The sequence below is a fragment of the Mus caroli genome, unplaced genomic scaffold, assembly GCF_978045245.1.
Source record: "Mus caroli unplaced genomic scaffold, Mus_caroli_1 scaffold_2, whole genome shotgun sequence".
Taxonomy (NCBI): domain Eukaryota; kingdom Metazoa; phylum Chordata; class Mammalia; order Rodentia; family Muridae; genus Mus; species Mus caroli.
Window position 1 is genome coordinate 8,583,388 of NW_028227257.1, and position 16,954 is coordinate 8,600,341.

Consider the following 16,954-nt stretch of genomic DNA (forward strand, 5'->3'; position numbering starts at 1 on the left):
TTTGTCTTGTCTTCTTTTGATGAAAGAGTCACACCAGGCAGCAAATCCCAGAAAAGGGATTTATTGGAGGGTCTAGGGTGTGGAGAGACAAATCCAGGAATGGCTACCCATACTCCCAGGAAGGAGAAGATAACAGTGACTTGGACAAAAGGCAGTGCTTATGTAGGGGTTCTTGGAGGAAGAGCTTTCTAGAGTGGAGATTTCCAGGGTGTACTGGCTGGTTTTGTGTGTCAACTTGACACAAGCTGGAGTTATCACAGAGAAAGGAGCCTCCCTTGAGGAAATGCCTCCATGAGAGCCAGCTGTAAGGCATTTTCTCAATTAGTAATCAAGGGTGGGGGGTTCCCTTGTGGGTGGTGCCATTCCTGGGCTGGTGGTCTTGGGTTATATAAGAAAGCAAGCTGAGCAAGCCAGGGGAAGCAAGCCAGTATGTAACATCCCTCCATGACCTCTGCATCAGCTCCTGCTTCCTGACCTGCTTGAGTTCCAGTCTGGACATTCTTTGGTGATGAACAGCAATGTGGGAAGTGTAAGCTGAATAAACCCTTTCCTCCCCAACTTGCTTCTTGGTCATGATGTTTGTGCAGGAGTAGAAACCCTGACTAAGACACAGGGTGAGGATTGGTAGAATTTCAAGTCCTGAACTTGAAATTCAAGTTTCAAGGGAGTTCAGGGATTGGTGAGGTTTCCTGTTCAGAGATTGGTGTCTTTTTGTGCTCCTTGGGTTTCTTTGATCAGACTTGTCACCTAAAATTAGCATAATCTGGGGAATGATCCTGTTGAGGGGCTGGAGATGACCTTTGTGACCTTTACAGAGGCTGGAAATGCTCTTGTGACAGTTAGGGAGGTCTGGAGGAGGGGCCTGGCTGCAGGAGCTCCTCAATGGAGGGCCCGGCCACTTTCCTGCCTTGAGAGTTTACAAAGTTTACAAAGGGAGTCCACTGCAGGAAAAGCCTTCCAGGCCACCTGAGTGTTGTGAATATCCAACATTTTCACCCAGAACTTGAGTAGGAAAGAGGTCTTGGCTGCCTCCTGCACCACTGTAGGAGAGTCTGCTGCAATGCCTTACCCCTTAAGTAGATCCCAAAACACTACAAACCAGAATGAACCTCTCCCATTAAGTGGCTTCTTTTCAGATATGAGGTCACAGAAATAAGAAAATCAATTGATACCCTCAATATCAACATTGTGGTTCTTTTCAAAAAAATGTGGCATATTATAGCAAATACAGGACACTTTCAGAAACACACACAGTCACCTAGGACCAAAATGTCACAAAGCAGCCTCATCTGCATTAAGTACTGTTCACTCTGGTACTTTCTGTCTTCTTCCATTATAATAAACAAGGTGATTATTATTACAACCCAATTATTTCATCCCACCCACATTTAAAAAAATACTGAATATTTCATGATCCAAATTATATGACAGTCTAAATTAGACAAAACTAGGAGGGGGAGCAAGCCAGTAAATGTTTTTTCAGCAGACAAAGGGTGGGAGGAGATGATGACCAAGAGTCAGGAGGGAACCCTTGAGGCAATGGAGTGTTCTAGATCCTGATGTCTTTGTTGTACAGATGATTACGTGCTTGGCCATTTGCCAAATCTCACAAAACCACACTCAAATAACATGGTGATTATGCCAATTAAAGCTGATTATTGAAAGGTTAACCCCTGATGTGATTAGAGAATGTCAGCGTTTACATTTACTCTGCTTGGTTTGGAATCTCCTAGTGTCTTAGTCAGGGTTTCTACTCCTGCACAAACATCAGGACCAAGAAGCAAGTTGGGGAGGAAAGGGTTTATTCGGCTTACACTTCCCACATTGCTGTTCATCACTGAAGGAAGTCAGGACTGGAACTCAAACAGGTCAGAAACCAGTAGCTGATGCAGAGGCCATGGAGGGATGTTCTTTACTGGCTTGCTTCCCCTGGCTTGCTCAGCTTGCTTTCTTATAGAACCCAAGACTATCAGCCCAGGGATGGTATCACCCACAAGGGGCCTTTCCCTCTTGATCACTAATTGAGAAAATGCCTTACAGTTGGCTCTCATGGAGGAATTTCCTCAACTGAAGCTCCTTTCTCTGTGATAACTCCAGCTGTGTCAAGTTGACACAAAACCAGCCAGTACACCTACCATTCAAATTTCATGTCACAGACAACTTTGATGAACATTTTAAGTACAGAACCCTTGCCTCTATAAGCCAACCTTGAAAACTATTGATAGGTCATGACCTCAAAATATCCCCCAAATTTGGCACTTTGGGCATCTGAGCGAATAGCAGAAGAGGGTCAGTCACTGTGCCAGGTGGTCTTCCTTGAATTTCAACCTGATGAGATTTATAGAGAAACTTGGCCATGTCTGTGAGATTCTTTTGTATTGGGTTAAGTGGAGAAAGCAGACTTGCCCTAGCTGTGCCCGGTGCCATTCTGTGGGCTTCGATACTGGAAGACACTGACCTGAGCACCAGAATTCAAATGTATCCGGGCTATGGCTGCCCTGTGACCAGCTGCCTCAGGCTCCTGTTATGATGGGCTTTACCAGAGAACCACCAGCCAAAGTGAACCTTCCGTCCTAATGCTGCTCTTCTCCCATGTTTGTCACAGCAATGAGACAAGTGACACGGTCATTCCTGACCTTCATCCTTCCTCCTCGCCAAGTCTCCTCCTGTGCTACACAGTCTGAAACAATTTGTGGACACCAAGAGGAGGCTGAGCACACAGGCCTTCTTCCACCCCAGGCTAGCTTATCACCCTTGGGTAGACCCAGCTGATTCCTATCTTACTTCTGCATGACTGTCATAAAATGACACAGATGTGCTTGACTCTTTAGGGTCTTCACTTCCTTCTCACGTAATCCTTGGTAAGTACATGTGTTTGCTTTTCTCTTGCTTTCCTGGTCTTTCACCACAGGAACCTCTGTTGTGACCCTCAGGGCAGGAGGAGAGAGGGTACTTCTTTATACCTGCCCCTTTCCCACCCACTGCTTCAGGATGGACAGGTTCCCTAAGACCTAAACTGTGAAAGGCTCATGACAGAGACACATGCCATGTCTGCACGGTTATGAACTGGCTTTATAGATTTTAAAGGAGGAAACACGGAGACACAAATGCTTGATTCCCATGGAGAGTTATGTGATCATAAGAGGATAAGAATGGAGCAGACACCTCTGGCCAGATCAAAGCCTGTGCCTGCAGAGCCCAGAGCCTGGGACTGCAGAGCCCGGAGCCTGGGACTGCAGAGCCCAGAGCCTGGGACTACACAGCCACAGTATAGCTCAGAGCCTGTGACTACACAGCCACTGTATAGCCCATAAGCCTATGATTGCATAACCCAGAGACTCCAGTTGCATCGCCCAGAGCCTGTGACTACCTGGGCCACATTTTGTGGCTGCATGGCCCACTACGACTGCACAAGCCATAGTCCATCTACATGGCTGTGTGGTCCACAGTATGAACCTTCCAGGGAATGACCTCTCACACCAAGGAAAGTGTTTTATATTCCCCTTGAAGTTCTCTCTCTCTCTCTCTCTCTCTCTCTCTCTCTCTCTCTCTCTCTCTCTGAGCCACTTGTCAGTCGTAGTTGTTTGTCACTGCTTAAGTGTTGGCTCCAATCTGCCTTTACCACCTGAATATATCTTGCTGGTTTTGACAGATATTAGAGATTACATATCAAATAATGTCACAGCACAAAAGCAATTTCATATTAGTTTGAGTTTCTGTACGAAGGGTGATGAATAAAAAACAAAACCCGATTGAAGGGACCTTCACAAAGAGACCAAGGTCATGGGGTGTTGTGTGCTTCCGGAGAGCCCCAGTAAGCTTCATCTCGTCTCTCCATTTATTCATAAAATCCAGACAAAAGCATTTACCGGACTGTCAGCTCTATGATAAAACTTCCCACGCTGTCAACTAAAGATGACAAATTTGGGCACCAGCACTGGAAAGTCTCAGAGTAGATTAGTGGAGGTGGGGGTGGGGAGCAAGAATATGAACTGATAAAAAGAGCAAAAGAAATTGAAGAAAAATCCCCCTGTACCCCAGCCTCAGGAGTCATGGGGTTCCTGGATGCCATATCACCCCCACCACCACCACCACCACTCTCTCAGAATAACATTAATGGCCAGTGGACAATCTATATAATCAACGGTCTTGCTCAAAACTCAGTTTAGCCTGATAGGTTTGAATACAGGGCCTCCTGATAATTTTGCCCTTAGACATATTTTTTCTTGTCCTTAGCTCTCCAAGGAATTCCAACTGCACACTATTTTCTTTATGTCTTTTTCTGATATTTAAAAAAAAAATGTGAAATTCCACATATCCTGAGTTCCCATATCTAAATGGGAACTCAGAAATGCTAAAGAAAAGCCATGAAAATTCAGGGACTCTTGGGCCCACCTTTCCAAGTGAATGACTTCCCTAACTGGACAGTCACCTTCCCCTCGGGTGTCTCTCTCCCTGGACTAGCCTTCCGACGGGTCCTAGCTACCTTTCCTTTCCACACACCTGTGAGCCCGCCCACACACTAGAACTGTTGCCAAAGATGGAAGACTCGCCTGGGTCTTCAGGTGAGGCCGCCCAAAGTTAGGAGCTCTCGTGGAAGAATTAGAAAGTTACACCTTATAGGGTGAGGACACTGGAAAGGAAAAACAAAAGAAAGGCAAGTGTGTGAGATCTATTCTGCCAGAGTAATGTAAACCTTGGTCAGGGCAACCATGTTTCTCCTTCCGGGCCAATTGAGCAAGAAATAACCAACCATATTTTATTACTGTCTATTGTCATTTAGGGCCAGCTAAATCTCATTTTGTGCAGCCTCGAACTCAGGATGGCTGTTTGAGACAGGAGCGAGCTGGCCAGATTTATGATCGACGGCTTACCCTTCTTTAGCCTCAGCTCAGGAAGGGACTGTCTGTCCTCCGTTTAGCCTTTAGCTTGCTGGTCAGTCTGCAGTCTCCGCTGTTCTTGTTCGCTTCTGTGCTCAGCAGCAAGAGTGGTTCAAGCATGCTGAAATGTTGGCATTTGAAAGTTTTAAGTTGCCTCTGACACTCAACACATTCCACCCTTCTCCTTAACCCTAGCTTACCTGCCCCAAGAGAACCTCAGCTGAAACTCAGTGCTAGAATATTCTCTTCTTGACTCTAGTAGACCTTTCCCACAGCGTGGGCAGAAGGAAGTGCGTGTTATGAGCTCCCAGTGAAAGCCTCTGCTTCTTCCAGTGCTGGCTGGGGACAGTCCGCAGGTGTGTGGACATCTAGGGCAACTTACACTGCAGCCCCTGAAAACTGTCTGAGGTCAAAGACGCTGCCCTCGGCGATCTTTAACTATAAAAGCTATTGATTCAACAACAGCCCCAACCAGGCAAGTTGGTGTAAGTGAATTGCCAACCAGAGTTGAGCGTCCTGTGCTCAGGTCCCACGTTGTTCATGCACGGTGAGGCTCCGGGTCCACAAAGCAAAGACTGGGTTAGTCAGAAGCAGTAGCCGGGACAGAGGCACACATACAACAGTCTGAGGAGATGTGTTACCCTTTCAGGGACCCATCAGCTCAGCAAAAACCAGATCCCTGACTTGCATGCAGAAAAGAATTCCGAGATGAGGCAGTAAGAAGTGGAGTCCAGGTTCGTTAAAAACAGAAGTGTTCTAAAAGAAAGAAGGAAACACACCAACCCGGGAGCACAGGGTGGCTCCTCAGGAGAGCCATGTTCCTTAAAGACATTTTAAACACAGGTTTAGCGTTGAGGGTTAAATGAATGATGTGGAGGGGAGGGTCTGGGGGCGGGGCACAGGAGGAGGCGGGGCAGGAAGTTGGGTTGCAACCCGGAAGAGAGAAAGCAGGCAGCATTACTTGTGCACGAATTCTTGTTTGTTAGATGCCAAGAGAGGTTTCAGCTAGACTCTAGAGTGAGGGTCTCCTACTTCCCCTAGTGTCCATTTCCCTGTCTTGCTATCCTGCCTCAATTTGACTCAACATAACACACACACACACCAGAAACGTTAAGGGACATCTGGAATGCAGCAGGGGAAACACAGCCCTGTCCCTGACTGACCTGCTGGCTCCTAACCTGAATTTCCTCCTAGCAAGAGAGGGCCAGAATTAGACCTTAGCTTTCACGTCTCATGGCCAGCAAGGTCTCTGCTATTGTTCCCGAAGCTTTTCTTCCTTAGACTAAATCACAGAATCATCAGAAGCCCCACTGAAGCCTCCTGTGGGAGCCCTGGTGATTCTTATCTTCAAAGCTTTCTTCTTCTCTCCTCGGGCTGGAAATTTGCATGGCAGCTAAAGAAGAGTGAATTTGGGGCTGGCTCCCTTTGATAACCAAATGCTCTTCTTCTGCTTGCTTCTTACAGTTCTCAAAGAAGCCCAAGGATGAAGAAAATAAGTGCTTTATTGAGCTCCATGTAACCACTTTAGCTGGCCTGAGGAGCCATCTTCTGTCTTCTGTCATAAGTCAATTAATAACTTGGGCAGAAAGTATTAAAAAGTGACCACCGGTCCCAGGTTGAATGCCCGCACAAGAGCACACACATGATTGAGAAAATGAAAGAAACACAACCTCTTTGCTCTATGCAATCTGCTTTACCCTTAAGGAAACAGTCTGTACCAGGACTGGTTCAGGAATCATGAGACCCAGCACAGGCTAGGCTTAAGGTAAACTTGGGCAGTATAACCCAAAGTTGCCTGGAAAATCCACTCTTGTGTTGGAGATCCGCCAGGCTGATTGACTAAAGTGAATGGTGGAGACTTAGGGTATTGCAGATAGAGATGCAGATGTGTGCTGCCTGTGTTAGCCAACTCTGTATTTGATCTAACGTCCTTTTCATCATCAGTTAAATTCTTTGGGTTGCATACTTTTTAATTTCTTTTACTTTTGAGATAATTACACCATTTCCCCCTTCTTTTCTCCCTCCAAGCCCTACCATATTGCTTCTCCTTGTTCTCTTTCAAAGTGATAGCATCTTTTTTTTCATTAAATGTTGTTATATACATACATACATGCCTAAATACATAAATATACCCTGTTCAGTATGTATGTCACACACACACACACACATGTATATGCTTTGAGGGCTGACCATTGGTATTGGATAACCGGATCCTGTGTTCTTTCCTGGGCAAGACCATTTCTCCTAGTCTCAGTATTTTTTAGTTACCCATGGTTCTTTGTCTAGGGTTGCAGCCCCATGGACTCTCCCTATTTGCTTTGGCCCGCCTGTTGTTGTCCATGTCCAGCTCATGTTTAACAGACCATGGTGGTGAAACTTTATGGTATAGTTCTGACATTACTAGGAGACACAGTCTCATAGCAAACTCCCCAAGCTTCCAGCTATTACAGTCTTTGCCCCGCTTCCTCTGCAACGTCATTCCCCAAGCCTTAGTTGCAGTAGTGTTTTCTAGACATATGCATTGTGACTGAGCTCCACAATTCTGCACTTTGGTTGTGTGTTTTGTTTTTTGTTTTTTGTTTTTTTTTTTTTTCTGTAATAGTCTCTCTATCTGTTGCAGAAAAAAAGTTTCCATAATGAGAGGTGAGGAATATTCTTACCTGTGGGTGTAAGATCAAATATTTAGAGTATAGTTAGGGATTATGTTGTTTTAGTAAAGTGGTGGCTGTGGACTCCCCTTTACAACCCATCACTAGTCCTGGGTAGTTAGCTGGGTTTCTAGTATCAGGTCTGATTTTCTGTTGGTTACTGCTGTGTTAAAATGGTAGGTTACCTCTCAACAGCATACTAGGCCAAGACAGTTCCATGGGGAAGAGGTTTTATTGGGAGAGACAAGGTGGTGGCAAAAGAGGGAGTGGGGAGGAGAGAGAGAGAAGCGTTCTCCTTGTTTATATGGAAAAATAACGTAATGCAGGTAAAGGTGGGAGGTGAGCCAATTGGATTCTGGGACTATGGTGCCTGTTGCCTTGGAAACAGGTCTGCAGGTAGCACTGTCACCTATGTGATGTCATAGGTTTGGGAGGTCCTGATGCCAACAGTTACCACCAAGGTATGTGTGTCAGCATTGTACACTCACAGACATCAAGCTGTGCTGGTCTGGAGTGGATTCTCAACAGACCTGTAGGCCACTTTTCAAAGCGCCCAGAATGATGGAGATAAGACTTTTCTAAGCAAAGAGAAGAACTGGAGCCTCTACAGTTCATGCCTGCTCAAGAACGAGCCAACTTTCTGACTCCGGGGAGGACCTTAATTTATCAAGTAATGCCAATGATGCACTGTCGCAGTCTGAAGCCCAAGTAACCAGCGGGACTTGAACACCAACCAGCTCATTAGACTAGGACTGTGGGAACCACAGTCTAGAGTACAGGGGAATCCTTCTGTAGCTCTCCATGCACATTGTCTAAACAAGCAAGCGTGACTGTGTGCCAATAAAACTTTATTTAGAAAAGCAGAATGCTGCCTGGCCTAGGATCAGAGTTTACACCTCTTTCCTATAGGGATCTCTGTTGAGAACAGAAGGCCATAGGGGCAAGCTTCTATTTAGACAACATGGTGCTGATATGGCTATCGGGCACTGGGCATCTAAAAGGCTATGTTATACCAAATGACTGAGGCTGACCATCCAGGGTCCCCCAAAGTAAACTGTGATGACTATATAAATCATTGTATAGCTATTTGGGCAGAATGCAGTTGTGTGATTCTGAACAAATGTGTCTTTAAGGTCAAGGGATCAGCCTGTGTGTGTGTGTGTGTGTGTGTGTGTGTGTGTGTTTTATGCCTGTGTGTCTACCCACTGTGTGCCCTGAGTGGTGCACGTGTCCCTGAACCTGCCTGAGTATGGCCAATATATGTCAATAGGTACTTGCTGGAGGCTGTTTGCTGAGCCACCTGTGTGTTGGTAAATGAAGTATGTCTTGGATCTCTGTGGCTCCTGGAAATCTCTCCAAGATCCACTCTTCTCTTGACCCTTCTCCTTTCCTGCCGTCGGAGCTTGGACTGTACAACCTCCAACTCTTATTCATGCCCCTGCAGGGCTGGAGGATAAGTACTGAGAAAATGAATAACCTACGGATGATGCAACCAAGTCCTTGGCCCTTGAGGCTTTCCAATGTGAGCATGCAAATATAAGACGTGCCATGCCATAGAACTAACTGCAGGCAAGAGTCATGAAGGCTTGGCAGGATGTGGAACAAAAACACCCCGCACTACCTGTGGAGCTGAGCCTGCTTTTGGGAAGGGAAGGAAGGAGGCACCACCAAGAGCCACAGGCAAGCAAAGCTGGCTGCTGCGTTCAGTAAGGGTGGGGGTGGGAGGGAAGCAGGTTTGAAGGTTGGTGGGTGGCTCACTGCCTTCAGTAGCAGCAGCTGGAGTCTCTCCTCCTTCCTAGGCCTTCCTTTCCCAGCTGGGCTGTGCTTTCAGTCAGAGCTTCTCTGAGGCCTTCTCCTTCAGAAAAGAGCAATGCTGGCAGCTCTGCTCTCAGGTATCTCAGAGCAACAAAGAAAGTCAAACTCCTTATTAGTTGTTATAGCAACAAAGCAAACACTGCTGAGGTACTGGAAATGCCAGGCAGGCGACACTTGGAGAGCTGTAGTCACAACACAACACACCCTCCTCCCTGCCTGTGTGCAATGTCACACACACAGACATCTTGGTAGCTGGGTGCTGGATTTCTCAGTGATGAATCGGGGTGGGGGGCTCCCTCTTGAGTCTTCAAATCCAACTCCAGCTGATTCCCCGTGAGCGTCTTGAGTGGCCACACCTAGCTGGCTGCCTCCAGTTCTAAGTGTAATGTGAAGTTGACGGGCGGGCACTCTCCGCATCTCAGACTTATGTGCGCTCCTTAGTGTAGGATTTGCCAGCATTTACTAAGTGCGTTGAGATTATCTGGAGATGGCTATTCGAGGTGCAGATTTGGGCTCCACCACCATCCATGGAATGAATGTTTTACCAACGGTCAGAGACAGTGTGAACACTACCACCTTACCTTCTCATAGATTTAGCCAACTGGTCACCAGGCTGTCCTGGGCCAGCTGGGCCAAATCAGATTGGTTCAAGGAGCTTGCATTGAAATGAGCCAGCATTAACTACCATACCTCCACCTGAAATTCAACCTACAGGGTCCACCACCTCATTAGGAAACGGAAATAAACTCGAGGACTTAATGAGACTCTAAACACGTGTTCTGGCACCAAGGCAAGAGGTGTCTCTGCTGAGTTGGAACCTCGGGGGGGCTGGGGGTCGGGGTTGGGATGATTCTACAAATGTGAAGTGCGTATTCTACAAATGTGAAGACCTCAGTTTGACTCCCTAGCACACACATGCAAGGTGCTGGGTTTCTCATCGAAGAAAGAGCAAGGCGTGGCTGTGTGTTCCTATGACCCTGCCCTGAGGGTCAGAGAAGGTGGCTTCCAAGAGCTTCTGTTGGTGAAAGACCCTGTCTCAATGCAATAAAGTCACAATGATGACACCCTGTTCCAGCCTTGCCATGTGAGCCCATGAACCACACTCATATCACACACAGACACGCAGACACTCACACACAGTCATACAATACCTCTCTGTGTGTGTGTGTCTCTCTCTCTCTCTCTTACACACACACACACATTGTGTCTCCTCTCTCAAAGATAAGATATTGTTTTCCCCAATAGAAGACTATCCCTTCATATAGATGCATGTTATCTTTAGTGTTTCTTCTTATTTCCTAAACAATTGGATTAAATATTTTGAACTTATGAATTAGGCTTCTGAATTCAGAAGCACAATGTGTACAATAAAGTATAACCCGCCATGCCCATAGGTGAGTCTAACCTTGAATTCCAGAATTACATGATTGAATTCCAGAAATGTAAGCCATCCCCTCTGGTCCTTCGATGTTTCCTGTGTGCTTCTGCTTTCAACTGGTTGAACAGTCTTTGCAACAATGGGCTTACCTGCCTGGCCTCTAGTCCTCCCTCAAATTAACAACCCCAATACCACTTATTCCATGGTACAATTAAAACCCCAACCGAGTCAAAGAAGCATCTCAGAGTCTAGTCACCAGATTCCAGGTTCTGGGCAGCACTGGCATGTGCCTTTGAATTTAACTTTAATTATTACTAAGACCAGTGTTGCTCCCTGCCCATATCTGCACTTGTATGTTCACCCTGGAGGGAAAGATTTACAAAACCAAAACTTAGTTCAAGCCAACATCCCAATGGCTATAGGGCAGATAGCAGCGTGCCAAGTGTCTCCTGGCATGGCCTGAACATCTAATAACAGATAATATATAGGGCTTTTATTATCCATAGTGAAGCAGAGGCTGACAGCTACAATGTGGTTAAGTACCCTGCCCTTGTACTTATGAATAAAGCTTTATTTTTTTTCAAACAGGGAGGCAATGCACAAAGTCCAAACTACCCATATTCTAATTCTTTCTAGAAGTTGTCTCTGCCCCCAGGTTGCCTGTCTTGGGGAAGCTTACAGTCCAAGCTTGGGAATTTGGTGGCAGGGGTCCTAATGCAAGTCTCCCACCTAGCAAGTCTGTGTTCGTGGCTGTAGAGGTTAGTTTCTTCATAGTGTTTGAGACTGCCCATGGAGAAAGGAGAGAGGCTAGCTAAACTTCACAGAGCTACAGGAGGAAGTCAATGACACGACCCAGAAAAACTAAAATGTCTCCAAAAGGAGCCAGGGCCAGTGTGTCTAAGTCTCTTTCTTATTGATGGCCCTTTCCCTGAAGATCTCCAACGAGACCTCGCTTGCAGCTACCTCCATTCAGTAGCACTTCTCCGCACATCATTAGCTCGAGACTCGCTTTGGCAATTTCGACTTCATTAAAATTATAATTATTTCTTTCGTTGCCTTTCCTTTATCTGCTCCTCAACTTAAGCTCCTCATTGTCTGCCAAGGCCGAGGGAATCTAGGAGAGTCGCTTATGAGACTGGCTGCAAAAGCAAAGGAAAAGAAATGAAAAGCCAGGTAGAGCCAGAAAGGAAATGGAGCAGGGCGGGGAGGGGTGCTAAGTGTGCGTGGCGAGCTGCATTGTTACAGACAAAAATGGATCCATCTGGGAGAAGGAAGAACAAAAATTATGTGGGGGAGGTGGGGGGGGGAGCTGCAGAGAACCCAGACAGAGTACAGGTGCATTCTGGGAAGGCCATCAGACCCAGGACATTAAGTTGCCCTAAGCCATTCACTAATTATTAATTAATTTATATATATAATAATTCATTAATTATTAGCTGACTTCAGATCTCCTGAGATCTCTCACCTCCTGGGAAAGGTCCTGACCCGAGGTGTCCTTGGAATCCCAGCTCTGGAACAAGCAGTGCATTTAGCTTAGCAGGCTTGGGTTTTTAGCTAGGCTGAAGATATGGGGTTATAAGGTGTGTCTATCTCCCCTTTGAGCCTTTCTAGAAACGTTCAAACAGCAATGGGATGTTGAAGTGTTTTGTGGGAGCCTCTGCAATATATATATATATATTTTTTTTTTCCTGAAACTCATTAGGTATTTTCTTCCATGAAAATAATGGATTCAGAGGAAGCTGGTGTGCAGAAGTATGCATTCAAGGTGAATTCTCCCATATACAAAGAACGCCATTCCGAGGATGTGAATCTGACCTTCTCTCTCTATCTGTCCATCTGACACGCATCTATCAGGGGTCCAGGCTCAGCTCTAGGGCTGAACATTGTAGTTGTCAAACTCAGCAAAGACCATCCAGGTTGATTTGAACTCAAGATACAAGGGGCACTGTGAAACATACCCCTGTTCCGTGTCAAATTTGGACCTCACTTTTATTTTTAAATACCATATAAGCGCCACTTACCTGAAGATCAAGTTTAATTAGAGGACATGACAGTGAGCAAGGTGAGAGCCCCCAGCTTGCTTTTCCAGCCTGTCGAGAACATAACCTCTAATTGTCATGAGATTCAATTCCCATCTGGCACCTCCCCAGTGACACAGCCTGAAGAGCTGGATGACCTTCTCTTTAGAAGGCCGTCGCCCCTGGAGGCCCATCCGGCAGGTGCCACTCAGTACTGCAATTGCATCTTAATTCCCTTGATGCCCTCTTCTGGAAGGAATTGAGGTTCTCAATCTCAGGCAACAAAGCCTGAGTCTTTGTACCTCTGTGTGCCTAGAGTCCAGCAGAGCACCGGAGAAGAGAAGACTCCAGATCTGGTTAATGAATGAATGAAGAGGCGTGTCTGTGCCTGGATTTATGTCAAACACAATGCAGAACCCTGTTCCTAGTGCAGATACACCAAGTGGGGGCATAGAGAAAACTGACACCAGGACCCGGGGACCGGATGGTGAAGCTGCTTATTCTCAAATGCCTTACGTAAGTAGTCTACTCGAAATAAAGGCTTTTGAGGGGTGGGAGAGGGTTGAGGAGAACGCATGCTCATTGCAAGCTATATTAATGGGTCTTCTGAGGGGGTCTTCACTGAGAAGAATGAGTGGAAATGTTGATTTAATTCACTGGGAATACAACCAAATGCGAGTTCATGACTGAGCCAGAACCCCAGCCCCAGTCACAGAAGGATAGTGCAGAAAGAACTAACGAATACTGAAGAGGCGTTTTATTGTCCATGTTGACTATCTTACGACGGAAACACTTACAAGGAAAATCACACAAATCCACAGAGGGACAGACTCAGAGAGGCACAGGGGGCATTTGTCACCAATAGAAAATCAGTCCTTAGTAGCAACACTGACTCCTCTGTCCAGCTATAAAAACAGGGTGGGCTGATATTATCCAGCATGTTTCCATGAGGTTTGGGCTGTATCTTTAAAAAAAAAAAGAAAGAAAGAGAGAGAAAGAGAGAAAGAAAGAGAGAGAGAGAGAGAGGGAAAAAAATTTATACATATGTTGTTCTGCAGCGTTTCCCGTGGCCACACACATTAGCAGGGTGCGAAGCCGCTCTTCTTCATCTGCACTCTCCCTGGCTGTCCCTCTGTGTCCTCCTGCTGTGGCTGACACAGCACAAATGTGCTAACAGCTCTTGGCGGTTGCTGTCAGTGCTCAGACCGGTAGGTGGGGAAAGTCTCTGTCCGGTGAAGCTTCAGCGGGCTGGTGACATCTTTTCCAAAAAGAATTAGAGAGGACGAACAGTTATCTCTAAAGAAAGCTCAGGATCAAATTGGCTAGTACTACAATTGATTAAATTTACCAGAGAAAAGTGGCGTGTTCAGGACAGGAGACCGTATTCCTAAGGTCACTCACACAGATATGCAAATACGCATCACCAGGGAGTGTGTGATTAACATATCATTTGCATTTGGCCTTTGCCTTCAGCCCTGGTCAGTCCTTAGCAGCTGTGTTAACTCCTTAAACTTTCTGTAGTTCCTCCCTGTGTCGTGGAATTGGGGGGGGGGGGGGGCGGGGGGGAGGGGCGTGGAAAACACAGGTCTATGGAAAATTTTGATGTAGACACTCTTTGCAAACCTGACTCAGAATGAGACAACATTGCACATCTTCTTATGTCACTGTTAGAAGACTTTAACTTCCTCTATTCCAATTCAGTTTCCAGCCCAATGAACAAGTCAAGAATGTCCTCCCTTGAGAGGTCCCCTGGGAGAGGGGGCCAGGAGAATGGATGGAAATGGGGGGGGGGGTGAGATAAGCATCTCTAGGATTGTGCCAGAGACCTGGGATGGGGGAGGATCCAGGAGTCTATGAGGGGGACTCTAGCTGAGACTCCTAGCAGTGGGGGATATGAAGCCTGAAGCACCCTGTAGCCAGGCAGGACTCTCAGTGGAGGGATAAGGACAGCAACCCAGCCACAAAACCTTCCACCCAAAATTTGTCCTGACTACTAGAAGTGCAGGGACAAAGATAGAGCAGAAACTAAGGAATGGCCAATTACTGGCTCAACTCGAGACCCATCTAGTGCGCAACATGACACTATTAACCACCAACCAGAGAGCCTACAAGGGCTGGATCCAGCCTCCTCCACCCCACACAGATGTAGCAGATGTGCAGTTTGGTCTTCACACAGGTCCCCCAACAACTGAAGTGGGGCTGTCCCTGACTGTTGTCTGCTTGTGGATCCTGTTCCCCGAATTGGACTGCCTTGTCTGGCCTCAGTGGGAGAGGATGCACCTAGTCCTGCAGTGACTTGAGGTGCCAAGGTGGGTTGGACCTCCCTGAGGTGAAGGTGGGGGGAACAGGGTGAGGGGCCATGTGAAGGAGAGACTAGGAGAAGAGGAGCTGCGATTAAGATGTAAAGTTAATTAGTTAATTAATTAATTAATGAGAAAGAAAAAAAGGATGCCCACGCCCACCTCAGAGTTAATGCAGGGATTGGCAGGTTTCCTCTATACAGGGCCAGAGAGTAAAACTAAGTAGATATTAACAGCAGGGTAGCAGCCACGGTGAACACACAGTGTGTGAGCATGTACATCCCTGTAAAACTGTATTAAGAAACCCAGGATCCAGGCTGGAAAGCGCCTGGGAGAAACCAGTTTGCCCAGCCTGACAGCCAAGCACCCTTCATTTTATAAAACCAAGATGTTTTGCTGCCCCCTGCTGGCTAGGGGTGGCACAAGCAGCATTTTACAGGACTAGGGGAGTTCACAGTGGCACAGAGGCCGGACACAAGGAAGTAGGTGGGGGGAGCTCTGAGATCCAGCAAGTATGGATGCTTCAGGCACACTTTCAAAGCCACATTGTGTGGAACTGTTGAGCCAAGAGAAAAAGGTGGTTGGTGCCCTGTGGCTCTGAGGCTCCAAGGCCTTCAACTGACTTTCTATTCCTCTGTCACAACAGCCCTGACTGAGCCCTTAGGCCTCAGCTACCATCACCCCAGCCTCCCCACCACCGAGAAGAAACCGGAGTAACACCTGACACAAACCCAGCTCCCACTTGTACAAGATGAAAGGGAAGATGTCTTTCATTCTCCCACGAAGTTCTACTGAGGATTAAGGGACGTGCAAGGGGATTTGTGAGCTGCAACAGTTTTTGGAGTTATCCCAATCTCTGCCCCAAACTAAAACAGCTACAAAGAGAACCAAGGGCTCGGGCCAAGTAAAATGGCTCTGTGAGTGCCTGCCTCCAAGCCTTAGAACCCGAAGTAAGTCCTCAGAATCCACATGGTGGAGGAGAGAATAAATCCCAAAAACTGACTTCTGACCTCCTCACGTATAAGTCATCAATGCAAATCACACAGGCACACACACATATGTACACAAGCACACACAGGCACACACATATGCACACAGGCACACACATATGTACACAAGCACACACAGGCACACACATATGTACACATGCATACACATGTGCACACATACATGACCTCTTCACACACACGTGCACACACACATGACCTCACCATTGCATATGTCACCCGCACACATACACACCCAATTTTTTTTTACAAATTTTTTTTTTTTTTAAAGAGAGACACACAAAAGCTTGAACACTTGCAAGCCTCACATCTGAACCCAGGCTAGATTTCTGGCCTGCAGAGGTGGTGACGGGTGTTAAAGTTCCCAGTCACTTCTCACCTCCCAAGCAACCTGAACATGCGTTCTACTCTCTTTCTAATGCCCAAGCTGCAATATAGAAACATAGTATCCACGGGTGGACCTAGAACTACTGGGGTAGGTATATATTCCAGCACGTCTTTATTTGGTTTGGTAACAATTTCCTCCTGTGAGCACCTGGAGGTTCCACCTGGGTGTGTGGTAACAATTTCCTCCTGGGAGCAGAACGCCTGGGTGTGGCATTCAGGAAGACCCCACATCTCGAGTCAAGTGTGAGGTCCTTGTCAGCAGCGCCTTAACTCCAGAAGCTTCCAGAAAAACTGACAATGACCACAAGGGCCCAAGTGAAAGCCCGTGGCTAAACTGAATTCTTCAGTGAGGTGTGAAAGCTGGGTTTGGCTTCGGACAGGAAATGATGAGCTAGAGGGCCTTCTACACACTCCTGTGGGTGCTCAAGGGCCGTCTACCCACTCCCGTGGGATGCTAGAAAGCCAGTACCAGCCTGGGGTCCACACACTTGGGCTCAGGTACACTCTGGCCCACCACATGG

At 46.8% G+C, this 16,954-nt stretch overlaps 1 protein-coding gene across 1 annotated transcript in view; it reads right to left on the reverse strand.

Annotated features, from left to right (window-relative positions):
- Positions 1 to 13,481: 13,481 nt before the first annotated feature.
- Dok5 (docking protein 5) overlaps positions 13,482 to 16,954 on the reverse strand; it is a 150,923-nt gene continuing 147,450 nt past the window's right edge. The window contains exon 8 of the mRNA XM_021155776.3: positions 13,482 to 13,997. Within this exon, the coding sequence (XP_021011435.1) occupies positions 13,933 to 13,997 (65 nt within the window). The 3' untranslated portion in view covers positions 13,482 to 13,932. The remainder of the gene's footprint in view (positions 13,998 to 16,954) is intronic.